Here is a 24,367-nt window from a genome sequence, read left to right as displayed (position 1 = left end):
CGCAGGGGGGGCTGCCCCGGCCCGAGCCCCGATTGGCGCGCCGCTGCTCGGCGGCCGCGGGGCCGGGCCGGGGGGGAGGGACTAGAACTTTCCGCGGCCGCGGGCGGACTCTCATCTCAGCCCGGAGCCGCCAGCGCCTGCGACCAGCGCCCCGGGACCGCGGGAGACCGCCGACATGACCCACTTCAACAAGGGGCCCTCCTACGGGCTCTCCGCCGAGGTCAAGAACAAGGTACGAACGGCGCGGGGTTCGCCGGGCTTTGTCTGGGCCGGGACGGCGGGGCGGGACGGGACGCGATGAGGCGCGACGCGAAGCGGGGCTCCGCTGCCTCCGGCTGCCGGCGGGGGTCCCGCCCGCCCCGCGCGATGGAGGCGCGCAAGGATGCGCTCGCCGCTGGCCCGGGACGGCGCTGTCCTTCGCGGCTCCGCTCGGGAAACTTGCGGGCACCGGAGAGCTGTCAGCACCGGGCAGACCCCTGTGCGGAGCCGCGATTCGCAAGGTCGCCCGGGCTGCACCTGCCCGGGCCGGCAGCCCTGGCACGGGACATCCCGCTCGTCCCTCTCCTCCCGCCGGGACCGGCCGGGGCGCGGCGCAGGGGCCCGCAGCCGTCCCGCAGCCGGCGGAGCGGAGCGGCGCGGCGCGGCGGGCAGAGGTGCCCCGCGGGGCAGCGCCGGGCCGGGCAGGGCAGGGCGCGGGCGATCCCGCCGAGCGCGGCGGTGCGCGGGGCGCTGCGCGGGCTGTGCGCGGCTCGCGGCCCCCCGCGCGGCGCATTCCATCCGCATGACATCATGGGCACGGGCGGCGCGCGGCCAATCGGCGCAGGCCCCGCACAGACGCGCATTGTCCGCCCGCCCGCCCCGCCCCGCCCCGCCCCGGGCGCACAAAGGCGGCGCGGCTCCGCGCGGGGAGCTCCGCCGGCCCGGACAGCCAGCGCCCGGAGCCCCGCCGTGCCGGGGCTGCGGCTTAAAGCGGCACAAAAGCCAGCTGACAGCGGCCGGGCGCCGGTTGTGCGCGGCTTTGCTGAGGTTTTTCTCGCATTCTTAGGAACAAAAGGTGTAATCGTGCCGTCCTGTTACACTGGCTGCTACCTTGCAGCGAACAATTACTTGCTAAGAGGAAAAAACCTTTGCAATAAAAATTACACCGCTAAACAAGCGGGCATAAGTTGGTACTCAGTGTCTTTATTCACAAGCTTAAAGTTTAAACGTGGTATTTAATAACCGGTTGTTTCACACACGTCTGGTTTTGGGCTTCAGCATATCACCAAATCCTGTTTTACTTGTAGCTGAGTAGAAAGGAGAGAGGAGAGAAAAGTAGTTGCTTTAAACATTGTAATTTATTCTTTACAAAATAACATTTTGCTTTGGTTTTTTTTCTTTATTGGCTTTCCCAGTTGGTTGTGGGTTCTGCTGCAAAGCTTGATGACATCACATAACCAAATATCTCCCAGAGTGGTTGCTTCTGGCATCTAAATGTAATGATTTATCTACACCATTATACACAAAAAAAACCCTCAAAAAAAACAAACCTAAAAGAAGACTAAAACGTGTTTTGTATTAGCTCATGTGAATTAGGAAGAAAGTGGATGCTCTTCTACTTCAAAAATTATTGACAAAATCATGTAGGTTTAACAGTGATCCCTTAATGGGGACAAGATGGGAAGTTCTTTGTTCTTTCTTTCAGTTTCTTATTGCCATCAGGGCCTCCTGAGGAACTGCTCCAAGCCCATGCATTAACAGAGGGTTTGAAACTGGTGTATTTCACACCTTTATGCAAAGGGCCTTCTACTTCATCCTGCTGAGTTTTGTTTTGCTCACTTTCTCTGCCTTCAGTGCAAAGGATTGATGCTTTGGGGCAGCTCCAGTTTACTTGTTTGCAGGTTTCTGCTGCACTCTTTGGAAATGTCAGTGTAGCAGAGCCATAGAAAATAATTCAAGTGCATCAAAGACGAATGAAGTCATCTCCTTTCAAAAAACCCAAGCAAACAAACTCCAGTGAACAACAAAAACTCCAGAAGAGATATAGCTTTGAGTTTTAGAGTGTTGTTCTTACTGTAAGAGATCAAATTTCAAAGCAATTGTGTTATATACAGATACATAATGTACCTCCCATCTAGTACCTTGCATGGAGCTGTGGGTTAGACTTGTTTCTGTTCATCTGTGTAATTCTAAAGGATCAGCAGATACTGTCTCTGTAAAGACCAGAAATTCCTTTTTCCAGATTGTTTTGTCTCATGAAGATTTGAAGAATTAGTTTCCAATTCTTGGAGGATCAGGTTTTGCTACTGATTATAATCACGCTTTCTGAAATACTGGCCTTTTGCAAATTCTTGTGTTCTGGGTTTTTTAATGTGGTGTTGGGGTTATGTTTGTAAGTAGCTGTAGTACCTCCCTGCTTGAATGATAGATACTCTTGTTTGAAATTTTCAGTGCTGATCCCAAAGCAATGTTTTTCTGCAGAAAACAGCTTCAGAGCCATGCTGCCTGAGGGTCCAACTGTGCTAGATAAAAAAGTCCCTTGGTTTTGGGTTTTATTCTTTAGTTTTTCATAAGACATTGTATTAGTGTTCAGAGAGACCTTTTGTTTGCTATTGTATTTGAATAGATGAATATAAAATGTCCTGATACTTTTTAAGAATTTTATTTAATTGATGTTCAGGATTCAGTCTCTAAGATTAAAATCTATGTCTAGTTTGGTGTTTTTGTTTGGTTTTTTTTTTTTGGACTTTTGAGGCTCTTCTTGTCCATTCTCTTGTTTTGCTCCCTACCTTATTTCACACCAATATGGTGTGTGGTGTCTGTTAGGGATATCTTTTCCTCATTCCTTCAAAGAAAAATATGGAGTTTGTGTACTGGTTCCCAGCTGTAAGGAAACTTGTCTGCATGAGAATTGAGTAGGTAGTCAAACTAGTGTAATCCCTTTGAAGCTGATTCCCTGTTTACTTGAGATCACAGAAGATATTTGATTCAAAACAAATATTCAGTGGGGAGCCCTTTAAATGGATTGAAACGGGTAGTTTCTTCTGCAGGCAAGAAATAATTTTCTTCTTGAGCAATGGGGGATTTTCTGCAGTACATGAAGTTGACATAGCATGAAATGATGATGTAATTAGATAGAGCTACAAACTAGTTTTTATATTTGTCTCTGATTTATGCTCCATTGTCTCACTGCAGAAGGTGTGGGGCAAACAGGAACATTAGGCCACAGGAGGAGAGGTTCCAGTTCATTCAGCTGCTTCCTAGTGACTCCACCCTTCCCATGGAATTGTTATTTGTATTGGGCAGGCATTTATCTTCTCCCTCCTCTTACGTTTGATACAGTGCCAGTTTCATCTTCATAAGAAAGTAAGGGTGGGCAGGAGTATGATTTGTATGGGGAGTTAAGTTTTGCATAGCATTTGGCTATTCCATGTCCCTGACTTTCCTTCTGAGCCATCCCTGTGTCAGGAAGCTGTCACTGCTCAGTACCATTTCCCAGACTTTTTAAAGACAGCAGAGTAACTGAGGTGAGTTATCCTGGCCTTGCAGCTGCCACCCTGAAAGGTCAAAACCTAGTGACATGGAAGAGGAAGGCAAACAAACATTTTGAACTGAAGGCTGTTAGACAAATGAAGCCTGTAAACAGAATATCTCCCTATTTTGCAAGTGTGCAGGAGGGCAGTGGTGTTTCCTGCTTTCCTTCTGGAGGGCAAATACAGATTAATGAAAAAGAATTGAAGTCTGTGGTGAATAATGCAAACCAGTCTTAGGTATGATTATTGTGTTCCTCCTGAAACTGCTGAGGAGAAAATTCTTGTCCTGTATTTTACCTGCTACAGGCCAAATAGATTTAATTGCCAAGTCCAGAATTTACTTTTTCTTTTTTTTTTTTAATAAATATTTTTATCGGGGAACCAGATTCAAATAATTAACTTGCAGAATTTTTAATTAGTGATTTAATAGTGAGATGAGTTTTGGCTGTCTGTGGTTGAACTGTTAGGCCCTCTCCTTTTTCTCACCCCTCCTTTCAAAACAAAAATAATACCCTTTTCCATTCTTAAAATGCAACTCTTCCTACTATACATTTGTTTTACCATTCCATGCTTCCTCTAGACTATTTTCCCTTGACAAACCTTTAGGTTTGCTCACTGAATTTTATGAACCCTAGGTGAAAATGTTTGCTGCTGATAAAAGTTCATTTCTATTAATGTTGTCTGAAATGATGTAATAAAAATTGAGACTGTATTGGATAAAGGCAGTGAAAACTTAGGCTTTGAGAGCAGAGGAGAGTATGTTCTGTCATCATAACTGACAGCATAAGATCTCTGCATTCCTATTCTCTTGTGTGTAGACATCCATGTAACTTTTAAAGAAGAAATGTCTTTCTTTTACAAGGTTTGAATTAAATTCAGATGTTTAGTTTAAAATAAAATCAGCCTGCATGACCATTTGCAGTATACAAATCTTCATTTTGTTGCATGGGGAATAAATAAAAAATCTAATATTTTGGTGCTCTTAGAAATATTGTAGTAGAAATATATACTGAAAAGAGAATTTCAGAGGAAATGGCAGAAGAATTTATAGGAGCAAGCATTAAACTTCAGTTTGTTGCCAGTTAATTTGTGGTTTCTGATAGCTGATTGTGGCTCTTGAAGTTAACATTTCCTAGCTAAATATCAGTTTCACTGTGGAAAGCACTAAAACTTTTCTCTTTGTGTCCAATTTTTGTATTTTTTTCAAAGAACTGTGAATTTCTTCTGGCTGGATCCAGGCATTGGTAACAGATCTGTAGCTCAAGTGAACTTCAGAACTTTGTACATAATGGCACAGTTTTGGTAACTGAGTCAAAAGCAAAACTGTCCATGAAATATAAATATGACAGTGGAATAATTCCATAGCTAAACTTGCAATCAATCAATGTTTGGCACAGTAACTACATGCATCACTTAATAACACTTTAATAATATAAAAAATGAAACCATGTATTTTGTCAGTTAGTCCTGAGATGCATATTTTTAATGTATCACCAACCAACTTATGAGAATTCTCCAACTTGTTTACAGTTTCTCTGCTGGTTGTTTCTGATGCTTAGTTTTACTTTGACTGACAGTATTAAATTTCAGTTACTTGCATTCAACAACAGTTACTTGAACATGGCCCTGCTACATGCTGCTTTCCACTTCCAAATCATGCCGTGTTCCTGTTCTGGGCAGACACCTCTTGCACTTCTGAGAATGTGTTTGCCACCTCAATTGCTGAAACATTAGTTCAGCCTCTTGCTGGGAATTTTGCAGAGGATTTTTTTTAAGAAACCCAGTGAATCACTGGCTTTATTAAGCGTTAGTAACCTATTAATTTGTATTCTCCTAGTGTTAAATCCCATGTGTGAAGAGTTCTCATACTGAGTGAGAGCTGGTATTAATGCAGATTAAATAGATTTTTTTGTTGTTGTTGCTTTAGTTAAATGAGGAAGGTAATCCAGCAGTGGAGAATCTTAACTACAGTGTTTCCACTCATCTTCATCCTTTACTGTCTATCTCAGTGTCTCTACTCTCCCTTGATATGTCTAATCCATTTTCCACTTTCGCTGTTTGAGTCTCAGGACCAGTCTGTTCTCTTAGGCATAATCAAGTATAGGTTTCCAATTCTGTGGCTACTTCTATAGAACTATGAATACTGCAGCAGTAATAAGTAGCCCTACTAAGAGGTACAGACTGATGGTGATGGAACCTACATGGCATTAGGTTGACAGTTCATAGCAAGGATACATCTCTTTTTACAATGAACAGAAGCAAGTGGTTTGCCGTGGAAACTCTTCTCTTGCCAGCAGCTTGGATGTTAGCACCCATGGCACTTATTTGTAGCCAGGCATTGCCTGTTCTGCACACTTGCCCAAGCCCACAAACATGGCTTGCCTTCGGGAGCCCTGGCCCAACCCCACCAGGCAGACTTACCCTGTACCCAGTGTCAGGTCAGCAGCCCCTGAGCAGATTAAACAGATGTGTGAAAGTGGCTACCCCAGGGACATGTGGCAGTAGTTGCTGTAAACCACTGCCACAGGAGTTAGCTTCCTTTGCCCAACAATTTCAATCCCCAGTGAATTTTGACACTTCACTGCCAAGTTGCCAGCTGTCTTTTGGAGTCCTCAGGCGTGAGGCGCGAAGCAGTGAGGCTGTCATGAGCTGCAGGGCAGGTGTCACTGCCCGTGCTAAGCCCTGGGTGAGGGGTGTCATTTCCACTTCTGCCTCTCAGCTTACACCATTTTTTCTAGGAGGAAGGTGATGAATGCATGGCATAGCCAGGATTAGCTCCTGCTGCCTCATCAACATCAAGGTGGAGGTGGAGCACCACACGGGTCTTCTCCTGTGTGGGGACAGTGCAGACAGAACTCCCAGTGCAGGGCCAGCCCAACACGGGGCCAAGGAAAGGAACAGTGAGGATATTTGCTGAAAACTTTTATTCTGTTTAACCTTAGTAAGCACATCTGCACTGTCACATTTAAAGCATTTTCTGTGTATGTATAAAATGTATTATAATGACATTGTTTATGGTGGATTCATACACTCATAGTAAATCTTACACTGGTGATAGAAAATCATAAAACTTGCTAAGGTTAATTTTTAAGGATATAAGTATTTTTCATCCTTTGCAAGCAAACTCACAGTGTACCTCCTATGACTAGAACCCTTCTGAAGAAAGCAAATAGAGCTTGACAGTCATGACAATTAAATGGGATTAGAAGCCTCAGAAAATAAAAACTGTGATTTGCATTACAGTAATGCTTGCTTGTTTAAAATTTACAAGTGAATGTGCTCTTTGTGTGGTTTCAGAGTTAGATTAAAATTTAGAGAAAAACACTTACAGTCCTGTTGCTGACTCAATACCCATAAGAGATAGATGTATGCACACATTCTTGTGGGACAACAGCACGTCACTGATTTTTGTCTCACCTTGTCTTTTTTTGACAGAACATTAATTTGGCTGCTTCTTCTTGCCTGCAAAAAGTTTATCATTTCCTTCAGAGAATAAAGGATAGAAAGTTCTTTGTAGTCAGAATTGTTAGCTTCTGTAGCTGCACAACACGGTATACACTGGGCATCTGACACGTCCTTTTAAGGCAAACTTTGTAGAGATTCCCATCCCCTATGGAACTGTACAGGAAAGGCCTTCAGTATAAAACGGGCTTGAGGCCAGGACACGTAGGGCGATTTGAAACAGATTTTTTCTAAGTGAGATCATGTGAAAATCCTTCTTTTTTTTCTTCAAGAGGGACTCTTTTGCTTAAAAATGCTTTTTGTAGGTATCTGATTCTAAACAACTGTTAACTTGTATAGCTATATTCAGCAGCAAATGATGTCTTTTGAGTAAATACATTTGGTTCTGCAGTAATGCCTCATAGTAACTTATATTGTTTCTATTTAGTGGGGTTAAATTACAGTGTTTTTCTCAAAAACAGTTTTGGCTTTCTTCAGGTGGGTGGTTCTATGTTTGGGGCTATTATTTTCTTTCTTCTTTTTTTTAACTGCAATAACCCTTCCCTCCTCCCCCCTCCTATGCCTTCATTTTTTCCCCTTGTAATCAAGCCAGTGCAGATTTTAGTAGATATTTGGAGGGGAGACATAATTAAATTTCTTGTTGCTTATACAAAACTCTCTCTTACCCAAAGCAGACGCTGTTGTGGATGTATAACTTGCAAAGGCTGGCAGGCATTGGTGCCCCTGGAGGAGCTGGCAGTGAGGGAATGCCATGACAGCAAGGATGAAGTGCTGCTGTCACAGCCACGCTCTAGTGCCCTGCTTGGACTCTCCCCAAGTGCCTTGCCCGGGCCCAGCAGCTGGGCCAAGCAGGCTCTAAGCCTTGGGAGCCTGAGCTGCCCTGCTCGCTGATAAACACTCGCTCCTGGAAAACAGACTTGAACCATTCAGTGCCTTTGCTGCTTCCCTTCCAAGACTCGACCCTGTCTTCTGGGGTCAACACAGGATTTTGCTTGAGGACTTTATAGGCAGACCTTTACTTAGACAGCATTTTGGTTACTGTGTAATCCTAAAGAAGTACAATAAAGTGAAACAGTATGTGGCTGGGGCATGCACACAGGATCTGAGCACCAAGTATTTTCCTAGGTTTGGGCAAAACCTAAATATTTCTGCACTTTCTTGCTGTCTTGAAATGCTTGCATGAAGATGGAATCTGATCTACTGAAAATCCAAGCTGGCTGAATTATAGATGGATTCTAAACAAATCTTGCTGGGCTTTGAATGTTTGTACCATGGCTCTTCCCAGGATAAAACTGGATGTTGCTATTGTAAAAACCTTGCTTTGCTTTTTTGCTAAGAAAGCTCTCCTGTTATATTGCTTTTCTGCTGATATTTCCACTGCTACAGCCTCTTATTTATAGACAACATTGCCTTAGCATCCCTGGTTTTGCTTGAATAAGAATAATTTAATTAGTAAGTATTTTTCTTGTTGACTAAATACTAGAAGCCTTCATAGCAAAAGCTAAGGCATAAAATACCCATGCATTTGGGAAGGGATTTGGTTATATTTAAATGTTCATGGTGAAAAGCAGCTCCTGCCTTGCTGCTGACATGACTATACCAGAATATTTCCATTCTGTGTTGAGCATGGGCAGAACGCAAGTCAGAGCTCAGGCCGGTAGAAAGGAATGTGTACAGAAGGATATGTTGGAGCAGGAGCTGTAGTATGAGATTCTCACTGCATTACCAGTCTGAGTTGCCACTGCTTTGGTTCACTTCATAACACTGTGGGGGATCAATTAGAAGTTCCATTATGTATTGTAATTGAAAGTCAATACAGTGTTAAGTCAATGAAGCATGTGTAGTTCAGGCACATATCTGCTAAGACTAAGTGCTCTTTACTTAATTTTGAAAGAAGCTGTTCCCTTACCTTGCTGACATTGTTGTATTAATCATGCCCTGGACAAGTAAAAATTATAAGTAACTTCTGAAGATAATAAAGACTAATGCCTTTTTACTATAGTCTGTCTTGATAGCAGGCTTTGTCATTAATAAAAGATGGTTTGAAAATGTTTGTGGTTTGGAAAGCTACTTCTATTTGAAAGAATCTAGTGGGTTTTAATTAAAAAATAAACAAAGCTGTGATATTAAATATCAGAGATAAAGCACTGGTCTTTGAATGGATGGAACAGAATTGGAACAAAACATAACTAACAAAGAGCTCAGTCAGTGCACCTGAGCATTTTGTTCTACAGCAGAATAATGCAACCTTAAACAATTGAGGATTGGGACCTCTTGCAGTCACTGGCAGCACAGCATTGCCAATACATTCTGCTGGTTGGGTATTTCAAGCCTACTGTCAATTCAGGTGTCTCATAATGAGACCACAACATGCCTTGTGGAGTTTGGGATGCAGTTTGTGTTTGCATCTCCTGCACGTCCCCAGCACTGCCAGCTGTTCTTGCTGTTTGTGCTTAACTGCTGAAAAATGTTGCTTCAAAAGTTTCTACAGGGTGTTGAATCAGAACCTGTTACTTTGGGGTTTGACTGTCCTGCTTTCCCACCTGTGCTTTCTTCTTTACTCATAAACTCCAGTGTAGCAACCTTATGGCTTGATTTTTACATGATTAAAACTACATTTTCATTAAATAAGTGGTTGAGCTAGAAGTTAACATCATAAAAAATTTTGTCACTCTGTCTTCCTTTTCTTAGGCTTTTTTCTTGAAGATGGATATTATTAGAAAATCAAATAAACATTTTTTAACCTGTTTATGGTCATCACCTTTTTTTTCTTTGAATATAATTTTAACACTTTTTATGTGATTAAAGCACAACTTGTCTGGGTGGCCATATCCAAAATATTTTTGAATGTTTCCAGGATTATAATCAGCCTTATGCATCACCTACTGAACTTTAACTGGTCAGAGATATATCCAGGAGGGGGTGAGGTGGAAGGTCAGGAGCAGGAGATTATTATTATCTTTCATTCTTTGGGCCAAGTTCATTCTTGCAATATTTTTGCTGGCAGTAAAGCAAAACAAGAGTATGAAGCTGTTGATAGACAAGGTCTTCTAAAGCTTAGGGTGTGAAATCTGCATTTCTTGTGCTTCTGCTAAGAAAACTAGCAATGGGGGAAATTACCTCAACCACAAAAATGTGCTATGCATGAATTGAGAGATTTTGATCTACTACTTTTATGAAAGATAAACCTGGGCAGATCTTACTGGCTAGGAGCAGCTAAGGAAGTTCCTTAGAAATCATGTCTTTCTTTCACCTAAATTACAAAAAATAGCCAGATTGAATCATGATGTGCGAAGATGAAATGATGGTAAGAGTGAGGGAAATCTGTGTTTTCTTTATGAATACCTGTCACAGGCACCTCAGTGAGCCTGCTCAGCTAATGTGAGCTCATGGAGGTGAATCAGAGCAGGCTGACAGGCAACCAAGTGTATCAGTGCAGTCGGTGGGAAGCACTGAGCACTGTTAACTGGGAAATGCCTGTCACCTTGGGACCTCCCATGTCATCTGCTTCATTTCCCACTCAAGCCTATGCCTGGGATCACAGCTGGCAGCAAGGAATCGAGGGCCTGAGCTTACTGAGTGGGGGGCAAATAAGAGTGGTAAGAGCAGAGTTTTGAGGTTTATCTTTGGAAAAATGCTGAGAAAATGTAGCACGGACTGTGCCTTTGCTGGAGAGGCAGAAGGAATGTGCATTTGAGTAACTTTTGTAGCAACGCTTGCAGTGACAGACTTCAGCTTTCTTTAGCCAACTTTTGTGAGTGATATGTTTGAGTTACCCATAACCTGCTTGCTATTGTAGAACAATTACTCTGGTTCTGGTAGTGAAGAGGGTGTGAAGAGAACAAAAAAGGTGTGGAGAGAGACTCAGCCTGAAACAATCAGATTTTGTGGTTCTATTTGGAAGACAAATTTGAAAGACTTGTCAACACAGTTGGGCCTAGGGAAAGGGCTACTGAGTCACAATACAGTGTGCTTATAAAATTACATGTTTTAAAAGTCATTCTATTGAGGAGAAGAATGAACAAGATTGAAAGAATATATAATTTCCTGGTTTTCTGTAGTAGAAATAGATTTGAAAATTATTCTGAGAAAGAGTGAGTGATCTCTGATGTTACTGTTTCTGTTTGTAGGCTCCATCTAGGCTTTGAGAACTATTGTTCCACCAGAGATACAGTAAAAATTGTCTCAGGAGATGCTTCTGGAAAAACTAAATTGTTTTCAGCTGCTTTGGAAGTTTTTTTCTGTTTATGCACCAGATTGTTCTGTATGATTTTTTTCCCTTTCCTCCTCAAAAGAAGATTAACTAGGCAGCACTGTTGTCTGTCAGGTTACCAGGATTTTCCATACAGGACTCAGTGTGTTGTTACAGGAGACATTAGTGCATGTGATGTCAGAGCCTGCCCAGATTTGCTGTGTCATATCACTCATACTGGGGGGGAATTTCAAAGCAAGAAGAATTCACTTCCCATCAGGGAATAACAGGCTTTTGTCCATTGGGTTGGATCAGCTGTGTCATAGCTGAAGAAATTTCATGTCTCAGTGGTGTTTTGAAACGAAAACCAGTAGATAGTGAATGTGACTGAAACCACGTTCTGTGAAGAAATATAAATAGTTCAGCAATATACAGGCTAAATACACAGTGCAAAGGAACTCAATACCAAGAAGTATAATATATGGTGGCATGATAGAAGGTGCTACGGTTGGCAGTGGAAGATGATGACTAAGGAGAACCGGAGTTTCAAGCCAGAAAACCGTGACAATGACAAAACATGATAAGAGCAAAAAGTGCAAGAGAAACTGAGAACATGTTTGGATAAGGGAGGGCATCGCAGTAGCTGCTGAGAGCAAGAGGGAAGCAGCATTCAGTCCCAGGACAGGCGTGTGTCTGAGTTGTTGGTGCACTCTGGGGGAAGAGAGGGTAGCACTGCCTTCTTAAATAGCTTGCAAAATGTCATAAAGCCCTACTGGACAGCCAGGGAGTAGAACACTCAGTTCTTCCAGCTGGCTGATCTGGCAACAAGCACCATGCATGACTACAGGTATCTGCACTCGTAAGATGACTTGGAAATTTTGAGGCATGGTTTGTTCTCACTTCACAGAGTTTGAAGTGGTGCCTATGGGAAGAGTGCCAGGAATTTTGGATTAATGCTCATCCATCCCTTCTTTAAAGATTGTTTAAAGATTCTTTAAAGATCCCTTCTTTAAAAATTTTGATTTACAGAGAAAACAGTGAGATGTTGGCAAGGTGTCAGTTATGCTACACATAAAGCAAAATGGATACAGCTGTAAAATTTTTGTGCTAAGTAGCATATTGGGATATGATGAGATCTTTCTGTGGCAATATTAATGCAGTGTTCTCTGCCTTTTTGTACAACAGTCCATAATGACAAAAAAAACAAGCACGGTCCAATAACAAGGAATACTGAATGGTGGCTTTGAGTTTCTGAAGTACTTTCCCCTTTTGTTTTCATCTGGATTGTCACATTCCCTTTACATTTAGGTTTCTTCAGTATGCCTCCTCTGACATTTGCTTTTTCATGGAACATGTATGTCGACATACATGAAATTAACAGGGAATTGTCCTCATGATGTAAGGTCATTGCATTGTAAGGGTTGGTTGTTCAAACGGCAAGAAGCTCCCCTTGACAATCACCTTGGTACCTTGTCACTTCCTTTTCTTACCCACTTTCAGTAAAAATCAAAACTTTATATTTTTCCACTCTTGGGTGCTCTGTGTCAACTCACAGAGTCTGCTACTTGTTTTCTCTATGACTAAATAATCAGTGATTATGTCCTTGCCACTTTCTGTCACCTCTGAAGCTGAAGATTAGATAGGTACAGTAATATATTTACACTATGGAATTTTAACCAGAAAGTTTTATCTTGCTTTTATAATTAAAAAAAAAAAATTAGAAAGTCCTTCTCCCTCTTCTCTAATGAGAAGAACTTACTCTTCTGTGCCTTTGTGTTGGTCATTCACATAGCCAGTAAGCTCTTAGTGCTTCTTTTCTCCCAGATATTTTGCTGTGTAAATTTTAGATAGGTGACTCAAAAGTGTGTTCTGGAACAGCAGGTGATAAACAGGAATTCTGGAAAACAATTTGGGACTGGCTGTGGTCTGCCTGACTCCCACTTCTGAGCAACAAGGGCTTTCAAGAGCTTCTTTTGCCTTGATATAAGGAGAGAATTTTGCTTTCATCTTTCCCCATACCATCATAAAGCCTTAAAAGGGGGAGGACAAAGATTTCATCACAAGCTAGTGCCAAGCAAACAAAAAAGAAGTATCAGCATTGGTATCTTTGGCCTTAGCAGGACAAATTGCTGCTGAAGGTTGTGCTTATTTCAGTGCAAAGGCTGTTTGTAGGCAGCACTGAAACCACAACAATTCAGTTTCACTCAGTTCCAAATTAATAAAGACTGAAAAGTTGATATGGAAACAAATTGCTGATTAAAATTGAAACTGTACAACCTTAGGTCTTAAAACCTGGAGTTTTCCATTTGTCGTTTTTATTTGCTTTCAGTAGTTTATGATCTAAATGTGTAACAGTAAAATTAATATTAAACCCCCTGGCTAGACATGGATTAAATTCAGTACAAGATTAATATGCTCCTATACTTATTAGAAATTCAGTAAGCTTCCTCTACTCAATCTTGTTTTTTAATTGAAAAGTTAGTAATTTTCTGTCACTTTAAGCAAGAATATGGGCAATACCAAATTTCTCCCTAAAGCCCAAAACTTAGGGCTTTATCTATTTTTTCTGTTCACTTTGGTGAAAAAGCATATATGTACCCTCTTCCTATGCTATCTTATCTTCGAGTAAAGTCCTGGTTATTTCTCTTGCTGTACATGGCCCTGCACTTTATTACCTTGGAAAACCAAAGTGTACAACCTACTTTGCTGCAGTTTTATATGTACATCTTAAGTTTTGTTGATAAACACAGTTCCTATGATAGAGTTGTTGATGGACTTCAAGAAGCACATGCTTTTCTTGTTAAAACTTATGACTAGAGAGCAGTTTTTTCAAATGCCTTCTAGTACTTTAAATTTAGCATTAAACGTTAAACCTTTGTCTCCTGCTGGGGAGGGCAGGAAACCTGCTGCTTTAATCAGGAATTTCATCAGAGCTAAGAAGTGCAAGCTGTTATGACACAATGTTCAACTTTGAAAGTTTTATCTTTTATACCTGCTTTTTAACTTAGTAAGATTTGTGTTTGCTACTCCCAGTGCAAAAAGAAGTCCAGTGTGCTTGAACTCTTTCTTGAGATCCTGTTACAGTATTTTTCCAGAGTAGCAGCAATATAGCCAGCTGAACTCTTAAACTGGAGATTTGGCATACATGTAGCCCTTAGCGTACAGTGTGTACTGTGTAATTTGGAAAAGATTAGTATAAAAGGACAACTGAAAGTCCATATGATATCAGTTATGGTGTGAAGTACTGGTTAACATCATCACTCAAACTAAACATGCTACAGGCGCATTGAGTAACTTCAAGGGACACAGACAGATCATTAAAATTGGCCAGCATAATTTCTCTTGCTTCCAGAAATTCATGAGCTTGATAAAGACAGTGATGATTATTACTGTTCCTGTACTACACATGGAGGGAGGGTTTTTACACTCTAAAATGTCCCAAACAGGAAAGTCCTACCGAAACAGAACTAGGAGTGAGGATCAGGGGTGAAGTTGCCAGAGGAATCAAGTTTAACCCAAGGATTCTAGCCTGAGGCATACATTGACATAAACATATGTCTATCAGTTTGTAATAGGCAAGTAACACCTAACCACCTTTTCCTTCCACAGCCTTGGATCACCTGTAATTTTGACCATTTGTATAACTATTAGTTTCCTTTCAAAGATATTTCTAACTATTAAACCTATATCTCAGAAGCATCAACAAAAAGAGCAACATTTACAACTTTATATATCTTTCAACATTTGTCAGAAGGAAAGAAATTAGCAGTTGGCTTCCTGCTATCTTGTATTAAACTTTTGTAGAATCTTATATCCATTGCTACAAGTGAATAATTTCTACAATATTCTGAAACTGCAGTGTTTTTTTCATGGTACTGATGATACTTTGGATGAAGCTTCTTAGCTACTGCTTTTATCTTCAGTAGACAATGTTTTCTTTTGTTGTAGACTTGTAAGATTTAAGTATCTTCCATGAAGGTTTAGTATTTAAAAAGGATCAAATGTTGGCACGTTGATAAGTACTAATGGAAAAAGACATAATTTTTTTACATTTATATCAAAGCCTTCAGCTTCACCTCATAGATAGCAATCAAAGGAAAACTGGAACAACTCTGATATCCACATGTGGAAAATATGAAATAGTCACAAAGAGTGTTACATAACTTCTGGTTGTGCTGTTGGGAATAGAAGAGCTAAGAATTTAAAGTAAGCATAATGCCTTGCTTCTGGTAGTATCTGACCTGTATCTCTGCCTGTTTAATCCCTTCTTCTCGCATGTTTAAAACCTTGTAAAGATTCCACATCTCCAGCTTTTTGGGTAGATTGAAGATAATTTGCAGAGAAACTAGCGCCAGTTTTTACTTTTTTGTAACCTAATTTCCCATCAGCTCAAAAATCAGAACAAAAATGTTACCATATTTAAGTCAAACAGTACAGTAGAGGAAAACAACTTCGAAAACAAGCAGATTTAATGCTTTTAGTGGCAATAAGTAATGCTTTTTAGTAATGCTTTTAGTGGCAATAAGAAAAGTCTCCTCATGTGTATAAGCATTTTTTACTTCCTATCTCTAGATAACCACCGTAGTGATATCCCAAGACAATTAAAACCCCTTGAAAAGCTCAGGATTTGAACACATGGTGAAGTACTCCAACATAAAGTAAATATTTTTCAGAAGTGATAAAATTCCACCTGATTACTTCTAAGGTCCCCAAGCAAAGGGGTTAGCAATTCAATATTCAGTTCAGTTGTAATCTCACATATGGAATGCACTTAGAATTAAATGAGGAAAATTTCTGCCTTTTTTTTTCTTTTATAAGTTTGCCAAGATGGATACGAATAGCCACACTTGCAGAAGTCTTTAGAGTTCTCAGTCTTACTGGCTTCCATATTTACTTTTTTTTAATATTGGGAGGGAAAAGATTAGTCTTTAAACTGTCTCTTGGTGATATGATCACAAACTTAATTTCCTTTTTTTAATTAAAAAAAAAGAAAAAAAAAGAGAAGAAAAAAAGTTACCGGTGTTTAAAAATAAGTGGTAGAAAGGTAGAAACACAAATGCAGTTCTATTCCAGAAAATTTCAACTGTAGGATGGCTAAACCATGACTTAACACTGTCTTTAAGCTACACTGAAATTGCCTAAGTTTTCAGAAAGCACAGTGTTTATTATATATGTAACTAAAGAATTGTGGAGGAGATTAGTTCAACCCCTGCTTTGTGCCCACGTGCATGCCAGAATGGTATATTTATCACAGTATGAACTGTCAACATATGAATGACCAGCCCAAATTGTCTGCTGTCTTCTAACTGGAGCCTCAGAACAGAATGTTCTGGCCTTTCTATAAATCCTGTTTCTTCATTTGAAGACACTATATGTCTTGCCTGTACACATAACTTATGGTTTTGTGGGCAAGGTCACTTTTGCAAGATTTCAATAGGTTCTCTAATGTGTAAAAAGAGTACAGTGCTATGTTTCAGTCATTTGCAGGGGATGTTTTGGTATCTTTCTCCTTTGCACATATATTTATTTTCACACAAAATCTAAACTGACTCAATTCTGTCCAAGACTGCTTCTCTTCTATAATTTTGAACAAGATAGTTGAGTTCTACCAGATGTTCATGGGAAAACAAATTAAAGCTGTGATCACATTAGCTTTGTTTCCATAGGAAATAACAATATCCATGAAAAGTAATTTGTAAGCTAATCACCAGGTTAGGAAGGATAAAGATGATAGCTGACTTCTTCATACACCATTTTCAAGATGTTACCCACTCTTTGCTATTATTACCATCCCTACAAATGAATGTGGTTGTGTTGCTGCTGCTAAACTTAAGGGAGGTGCAAGGGAAACTATCTGCCACCCAAGAGATGAGACCACAGCCATGTCCTCTATGAAGCTCTAATGTTCAGTTAGCTTTTATAGTCTGCTTCTCAGCTAATATCCAAAAGGTGTGATTAAAAAATAAAGTCATGACATTTCCCTTGTCATCTTGTACAGAATACTGCACAAGATTTTATACCTTAATCAAGATCTGAATGTAGGAATGGGTTAGTCCATTATCCTGATCTGTAACTATGGCATCATAGCACTACTGTTACAAATAGTCTAAGGAAAATAAGTATTAGGCAAGTTTTTGAAGTAAAGCCAGAGATACAGGAATTTTCCATTCCCCTTAGAAGAAAAATAGAGAACAGAGTACTGTAATTTGTAGTTTGGTCAGTTTAGAGTCAGGGATTACTAATGCTAGCCAAAATGTAGCAATTGCCTCTATCCAAGTAATTCAGATAGGCTGGAATTATAATCTCCTGCAGTATAAATATAGCTGCTAATAGCTAGCCTTCCTTGGCTGAGGTCTCAAAACTATATGAAAAAAGTCTCAAATGTACATTTTGATCTGAATGTGAAAGGCTGTACAGGCATTTCTTGTTAGGAGTTTGTAAGCAACTGGTGTAGCTGAGCTGATCTTCCAGGAGTTAGAAATACTGCAGGTACATTCTGTGCTTGCCTGTCAGGTTTCTCATGGCACCTCCCTCGCCTCCCACCTTGCTCACTGACCCATGCAGTACAGCTAATGAAGGTGGAAGTGTTGCCAACTTCTGCACCAGTGGAGGTTATTTATCCCACACAATCTCGTGCTCAGATAATTTGTTTTGTTTGCAGAAGAAGTAGTGATGATTTCAGTGACAGAATCCATTTTGTGCAAGTCACCGATATCGAAAATGTTTGCAAAGGTGACAGGTTCAGCCTGAAGGAAGTTTGAGCTGCTTTTTGGTGTGTTCAAGGGAGGGGAACAAAGGGCAGTGAAGGAACATGGATGCTGTTGACAGCTGGTGGTGTGAAGTTCACTGGTATTAAGCATTCCTTTCACATGGATTGATTTCTAGTGACTGAAGCATAAACTTACACACATAGTGAAGTCTGAACATCTGGAAAATTAGTTTTTAAGTCATCTTGCTAACAACTCTGGGCCTCTGCTTGATGACTTTAACTTCAAAGATTATTGCAGGTTTTCTTTCTTTGCAATTAAAATATGAGATCACAGTTTATTCCAAAAGAGTCTTCCAGGAAGGTCAAAGAGAAAAGAAATAGCAGGGATACTAAAAGGTTAACGATAAACCAAGACACACACACAGCTTCCAAAATCCCCAGCGAGATAACTCTTCATGTTGTAGCAACAAGGGGAAAACTTACTAGGTCATCTCCATTAATCATAAACTAGCTATAAAAGCAAACCCACTACAATCTTCAGCTGGATAACTTCAAATCTATTATATAATATTTCTCATGTAGAAATCTACATGCAAGCAGTAGCTGTGATGGCATGGCGATTCAGAATTCTTGTGTTCATAATATACTATTTCCCTTCCTTATTTCCTGCCAAAGTACAACTTGGGTTGAATATTTTTTCAAAAATCATTCCTCTGCAGCTGTCAAAAGACTTTTCAGGATCTCCAGAAATACTTGCTCTAGGAAAAACTGCTACATGCTTCAAAGTGCTTTTTGCAAATAGATGTTTAATAAAGCCATGGAAATTGTAGTTGAAGGGATAAAGTACTTACATCTGTACTCTGATGTATAAAATACAGTTTAAAAATCCAGCAATAAAATTACCGGATAACAGCTGTAACATACTCTGAAATGGAATTGGGGTGGGGAAGAGTTGGAGATTGCTCTCCTGAAGTAACTTTATAACTGCTTGTGTTACAGATTGCCCTGAAATATGACCCCCAGATAGAAGAAGATCTGCGTAACTGGATAGAAGAGGTTACAGGGCTGAGTATTGGTGCAAACTTTCAACTGGGATTAAAAGATGGCATAATTTTATGCGAGTAAGCATTTATTAAGTAGCCTTGTTTTTAGTAGTTTTCTACTTTTGAGGAACTAAGAAGGGACTTTCTGAAGATTCCCCTTCAAAAGACATCAACAATAACAGTCAAAGATAGCTGACTGTAGGGTGGGAGACAACTTCTTTGAAACTATTGGAAAAATGAACTCTTACATCTCCTTTCTGTTTCAGCAAAGATTTCTAAGTGTTTCTAAATTTAATGGCATAGCTCATTTCTATAGTAATCAATAGCACACAAAAATTCTTAGAGTCTATTAGACTTGTGAGACCTAAGAACTGAGCTAGTCCTCTGTGAACCAAGAAATTAACCATTTTGATGAAACTAATGCAACTAATAAAGCATGAGTGAAAGTATTATAAAATGCCTGCACAGATGGTATAAGGATGAGATTTATTGTTTAAGCATTTCCCTCTTTTTCACCTCCCCAGGCTTATAAATAAGCTGCAGCCAGGATCAGTGAAGAAAATTAATCAATCAAAACTAAATTGGCACCAGGTAAAAAAAACAAAAAACAAACCAACCCCAGAACTACACCTCTAACCCCTTCAACCCCCAAACAATTATTTTTTTCCGTGTTAACAAATTTGCTGTGAAAATGGTTCATCTTAAATCTTAAGAGCACCAAGTTTACATGTGATACATATCCAAGAGTTGAGGATGCTGCAGACCTGAGTAACGTTTACCAGAATGCAGCTACAGCTGAGGTGGTTCATCAATGGCAGTTGAGTACCTGTATTTAATAGCAGTGCTTTAGCTGTTTGGGGAAGTGTGAGATGGTAGAACAACTTAGAGCCCTATAGCAAGGCCTTTCCTCAGTTAAAAAAAACAAACAAACAAACAAAAAGTTTACTTTTTATTAAATCACAACTGATTTTTCCATCCAGGCAATGCTGCAGGGTATTAAGTCAACAGCTTGCCTGCACCTATACATCTCTGTATGAAGTGTTCTCCTGAGAAGGTATCTGGAGAGGATGCAGCTTCGGAACAAACATTGGAAATGTTGCTGCCTAGAGTAACTGCCTTTGCTGTTGCTGGGTATAGCTTAATACTGTTATGTCAGCCTCCTTGTTTTCTTGGCATTGAACACTTCTAAATATGGTCAAGGATTTTTTATTTTTTTTAGGTTGTAATACCTCTTAAGACTTTAGAAGGAAAGATGACATGCAGTCCTTACTCTTTGTATTGCATATTGCTTTCCAATTTCTACAGCACATAGGGCTAAAAAGTGCTAAGAAACCCCAAAGCTTATTTGTCCCAGGAGGTGAGCAAGATAAGGCTTTCAGTCCACAGAAGGATCCCATCCACATACTTATGCTTTTATTTTATTCAAAATTATCAGTTGCTGAAGTCAAATAGCATGGACACTATGTCAATTTTCTAATTTTTAGGTTTTAGATTAGAATTTCACTTGAAAGGGACAAACAGTTGAGACAAGTTTTCTTATCAAAGCCCACTCCAACAAAGTGTGTGGTACTCACTGATGGAGGGATGCCAGGCTGGATAACCCCTTAAGTCTGATTTCTGAAATCAGTATTAAAACTAACAAAAAGTAATCCCAGACTTCCCACCTGTCACTCTTAACCATGCCAGTTGTTTTGTCCAGTTCACACAAAGAACTTGAGTAAAACAAGCAAACAAACCAACCAACACCAGAAAGTTTTAAAATTATTTACATTCTGTTTTGAAACCCTGAGTAGAAAACTGGCTTTTCTGTTTCTGTTTAGCTGGAGAACATTGGGAATTTTATCAAAGCCATCCAAGTCTACGGCATGAAGCCACATGATATTTTTGAAGCAAATGATCTTTTTGAAAATGGAAATATGACTCAAGTACAGACTACTCTAGTGGCACTGGCAGGTCTGGTAAGTATTAGTACCCCTGGAGTTGGCACAAATCCATGTGCCAGTTCAGACGCACCCTTACAACCTATGTAAATACAGAAAACAGCATCCAGCCTGTCAGGAGAGGACAGACAGTACTGAGAGTCTGAGATGCTGCAGAGGTTGCACTTCAGAGGGCTGTGTGCTCCCACATGCCCCAGGGAAGGCTTGGAGTTCAGAGTGAGGGTCCCTGACTGCCTCCTTGTGCATACACAGAGCAGTGGGGGGCTCACAGGAGAACACTATTCCCTGCAGAATATCCTTCTGACTTGGGTAGCTTTGGAGTGCCACCTTCAAATGGCATGGGAAGCTGGTACCTTCTGTTAGCCCTGACACACAGTCTCATGGAGATAGACCTGCTTGTGGCATTGTTTGAGAGCCCAGGCTCAGCGGTGGAGCTAGAAAATACGATTCAAACACTGAATACTCTATATTTCCTCTCCCTAAATAGGCAAAAACTAAAGGTTTTCATACTACAATTGATATTGGTGTCAAATATGCAGAGAAACAAGCACGAAGTTTTGATGCAGGAAAACTAAAAGCTGGTCAAAGTGTAATTGGCCTGCAGGTAAGTATGAAATTCAAATTTGCAGTTAATTTGTTACATTTGAGAACAACTTTCTTGCTTTGATTAACTGATACATTGTTTATGCAAAACCAGGTGCAGAATAACATTATATTCTTATCACGGAAGAGGAATGAGGAATGAGGTTTTAATTCTTGTAAGCAGTTGATTGGCTTTATAAGCTCAAGTCACTGCCTGGAAGGTTTGTTTGTTTGTTTTAAATCTGCTGTAAGAGTGATAAGGAGGAAAGGAACAGCTAATATTAGCAGCATCATCTCTGTCTTTTAAGGTGGTTTTAAAGTAGGAGTCTTTGGATAGCTGAATCTCTTTGTGTGATTGAAACTTTTTTCTCTCTCCTCTTTCCTTAGTAATTATAAAAACCAAAATAAAATCTTAAAATTCCTGTGGTAGAGAAAATTGTGGCAGTATAAATGAATAATTTCTGTCCAAGGTAAAAGTTACTCGTTACATTTTGAGGCATACATCCATTCCAATTGCAATTGGGAAAATTCCAATTCCAGTTGGGCAAATGCCAGTCACTGAAATGCCTTAAGATGACAGTTGCCTTTATTTTTCCTTTCGAAACTCAGTAAGGAGAAAGGGTAATTTATAACAGGTAGTGGTCAAACTACATGAGGAAAGCATGCCCTGAAACTACTTTTTTTGTAAGCCAGCACAGTTACAAACCATATTTGTTTCCTTAGACTATGCTTAATGTACAAATAAAAATATTTTTTTCTGTCCATCTCTTCCTTCCCCCAATAAAGATGGGCACCAACAAATGTGCCAGTCAGGCAGGCATGACTGCTTACGGAACTAGAAGACACCTTTATGATCCAAAAATGCAAACTGATAAGCCATTTGACCAGACAACGATTAGCCTACAGATGGGCACTAACAAAGGAGCCAGTCAGGTAAGCAAGACTGTGTGACATGTGCAGGGTGGACACCAGTGGGACAGGAGAGCCTGGAGTGGTGCCCAGTAGCAGAGTCTATCAGGCAGCAGTGAGTGGGTACATGTAGTTCAGCTGTGCTTTTATTCAAAGCCGTAATAGAGGACTTTGAATCTCTTAACCAGTGTGTTCTGTGCTGAGTGTCCTAAGGCACAAAAATGACCCGGTGCTTCTAGAATTTCCTGCTAGCACTGTTAGAGCAGAAGAAAACAGTAACTTCATTTTAAGTATTAACTAGACAGAGGCAAAAAAGAAATTGCTTACTGGCACCACTTTAGTCAGAGTACTTAGTATGTTCTTTCCAAAAGAGGAACATTAATTGGACCTTTCTTCAAGGACTTTCGTCTGTGACTTACGTACTAGTGAGCACATGCTTCTGTGCTGTGTTTTGTTATACTTTAATTTTTACTTTACAGCACTTTCAGTGAGGCATAGTAGTTGAAATCATAAATCTGGTAATCACAGCTCTTGACCTTCTTACTGAACCTCTACAATCCTGTTTTATTAGGCTGGTATGCTGGCACCAGGTACCAGGAGAGACATCTACGATCAGAAGCACATATTACAGCCTGTGGATAACTCAACTATTTCGTTACAAATGGGTACCAACAAAGTAGCTTCACAGAAGGGAATGAGTGTGTATGGGCTTGGACGGCAAGTGTATGACCCCAAGTACTGTGCTGCACCCACAGAACCTGTCATCCATAACGGCAGCCAAGGAACAGGAACGAATGGGTCAGAAATCAGCGATAGCGATTATCAGGCAGAATACCCAGATGACTATCACGGAGAGTACCAAGATGACTATCAAAGAGATTACCATGGTCAGTACAGTGACCAGGGCATTGATTACTAGCTTTGCATCAAAAGTTCAGTATTAGTCCATTATTTTATTCAGTAAGAACGAAACTAGCCTTGTGGAATTGTTACCTGTCTTTCCTACACACTACGCTTAATGTACCTAAAGAAATACTGCCTTACATACATTCCTTTTCCTTTCTCTGCCCTTTCCCTGTCTAGTTGCCTTTAGTGCTGTAACAGTTGTAGTCTACAGCATAAACAATAACTGCATATGAAGTAAAAGGAATACTGTGAAAGGGGGAGTGCTCTCATACAGCCAGGTTGTTTGATAAGGAGCTATGCATTCTCACAATCTCTACTTAAGTAGGTCTTTACATACCACGTTAAGCCTTCATTTTACATATTTACAGCTTTTCTCCAGAGGAGATAAATGAAATCTCATGCTTAAAGTTACATGTGGTTTTTGCCAATTGAATTTAAGATATCTCATTAGTGATTTAATATCATTGCTATGTTTTAAAAGTATTGTTTGCTAATGGTAAGTCCTGCATTAGACATAAGTGTGCATTTGTGATTGTGTATTCATTCCATTATCAACACTGACCAAACTTAGAAATAGTTGTCTTACTAAAAAGGGAGCTTGTACAAAGTCTTGAGCCAACAGAAGTTCCATGATTGATGGTGCATTTACCTTTTATTGTGCCATAATATATCCATGTAGAAATGCTTTTTTCTTCCTTGAACTGTATTTATTGCCACACTTCTCAAACTGATCCCATTGTATTTTTATAAATAAATATTTTTTTCTTAAAGGTACGTAGAGGATCTTGTCTCATTTGTTATGCTACCATTCTTAAAGATTAGATGTCACAAAAATTATTCCCAAATAAGCATCGCCTTTGCCTGTGTTAAGGGTAATGTAGAATTCTGGTCTGTTGCAGTTTGGGCTCATTCTTTTCCATGGGATTTAATCTAACAATCTTGTAAAAATCTCTCAGGAATGAGTGACACTGACTTAATAGGAGAGGAATGTAGGTCCTTCACAGCCGGGTTCACTTCCCCTCTTCATGACTGAGGTTATGACCAGAGATCCTTAGCTGTTCACTAAATCCCTGCTGTTTTCTCGAGGCAAACAAGGATCTGCACTTATTTAT

The 24,367-nt window shown here is 40.1% G+C and overlaps 1 protein-coding gene across 1 annotated transcript; it reads left to right on the top strand.

Moving 5' to 3' along the window:
- The first annotated feature begins 20 nt into the window (after positions 1-20).
- CNN3 (calponin 3) lies at positions 21-24,029 on the top strand. Its single transcript, XM_085068124.1, has 7 exons — positions 21-232; positions 18,875-18,996; positions 19,443-19,509; positions 20,739-20,876; positions 21,346-21,462; positions 22,227-22,373; positions 22,921-24,029. The coding sequence occupies exons 1-7, from the start codon at positions 176-178 to the stop codon at positions 23,266-23,268; spliced, it is 996 nt and encodes a 331-aa protein (XP_084924250.1). The 5' UTR covers positions 21-175; the 3' UTR covers positions 23,269-24,029.
- The last annotated feature ends 338 nt before the right edge of the window (positions 24,030-24,367 follow it).

Source organism: Lichenostomus cassidix, chromosome 8 (genome assembly GCF_008360975.1).
Source record: "Lichenostomus cassidix isolate B80296 chromosome 8, HeHo_3.0, whole genome shotgun sequence".
NCBI lineage: Eukaryota > Metazoa > Chordata > Aves > Passeriformes > Meliphagidae > Lichenostomus > Lichenostomus cassidix.
The sequence above is the reverse complement of the archived record's forward strand: the minus strand, read 5'-3'. Positions and strand labels throughout refer to the sequence as shown.

What these genes read in the sequence shown, in the direction of transcription:
- CNN3 (XM_085068124.1), top strand. Translation starts at nt 176, where the DNA reads ATGACCCACTTCAACAAGGGGCCCTCCTACGGGCTCTCCGCCGAGGTC. An exon ending in GATGGCATAATTTTATGCGA is followed by an intron (nt 18,997 to 19,442) that starts GTAAGCATTTAT and finishes TCACCTCCCCAG; the next exon opens with GCTTATAAATAAGCTGCAGC. An exon ending in TAGTGGCACTGGCAGGTCTG is followed by an intron (nt 20,877 to 21,345) that starts GTAAGTATTAGT and finishes CTCCCTAAATAG; the next exon opens with GCAAAAACTAAAGGTTTTCA.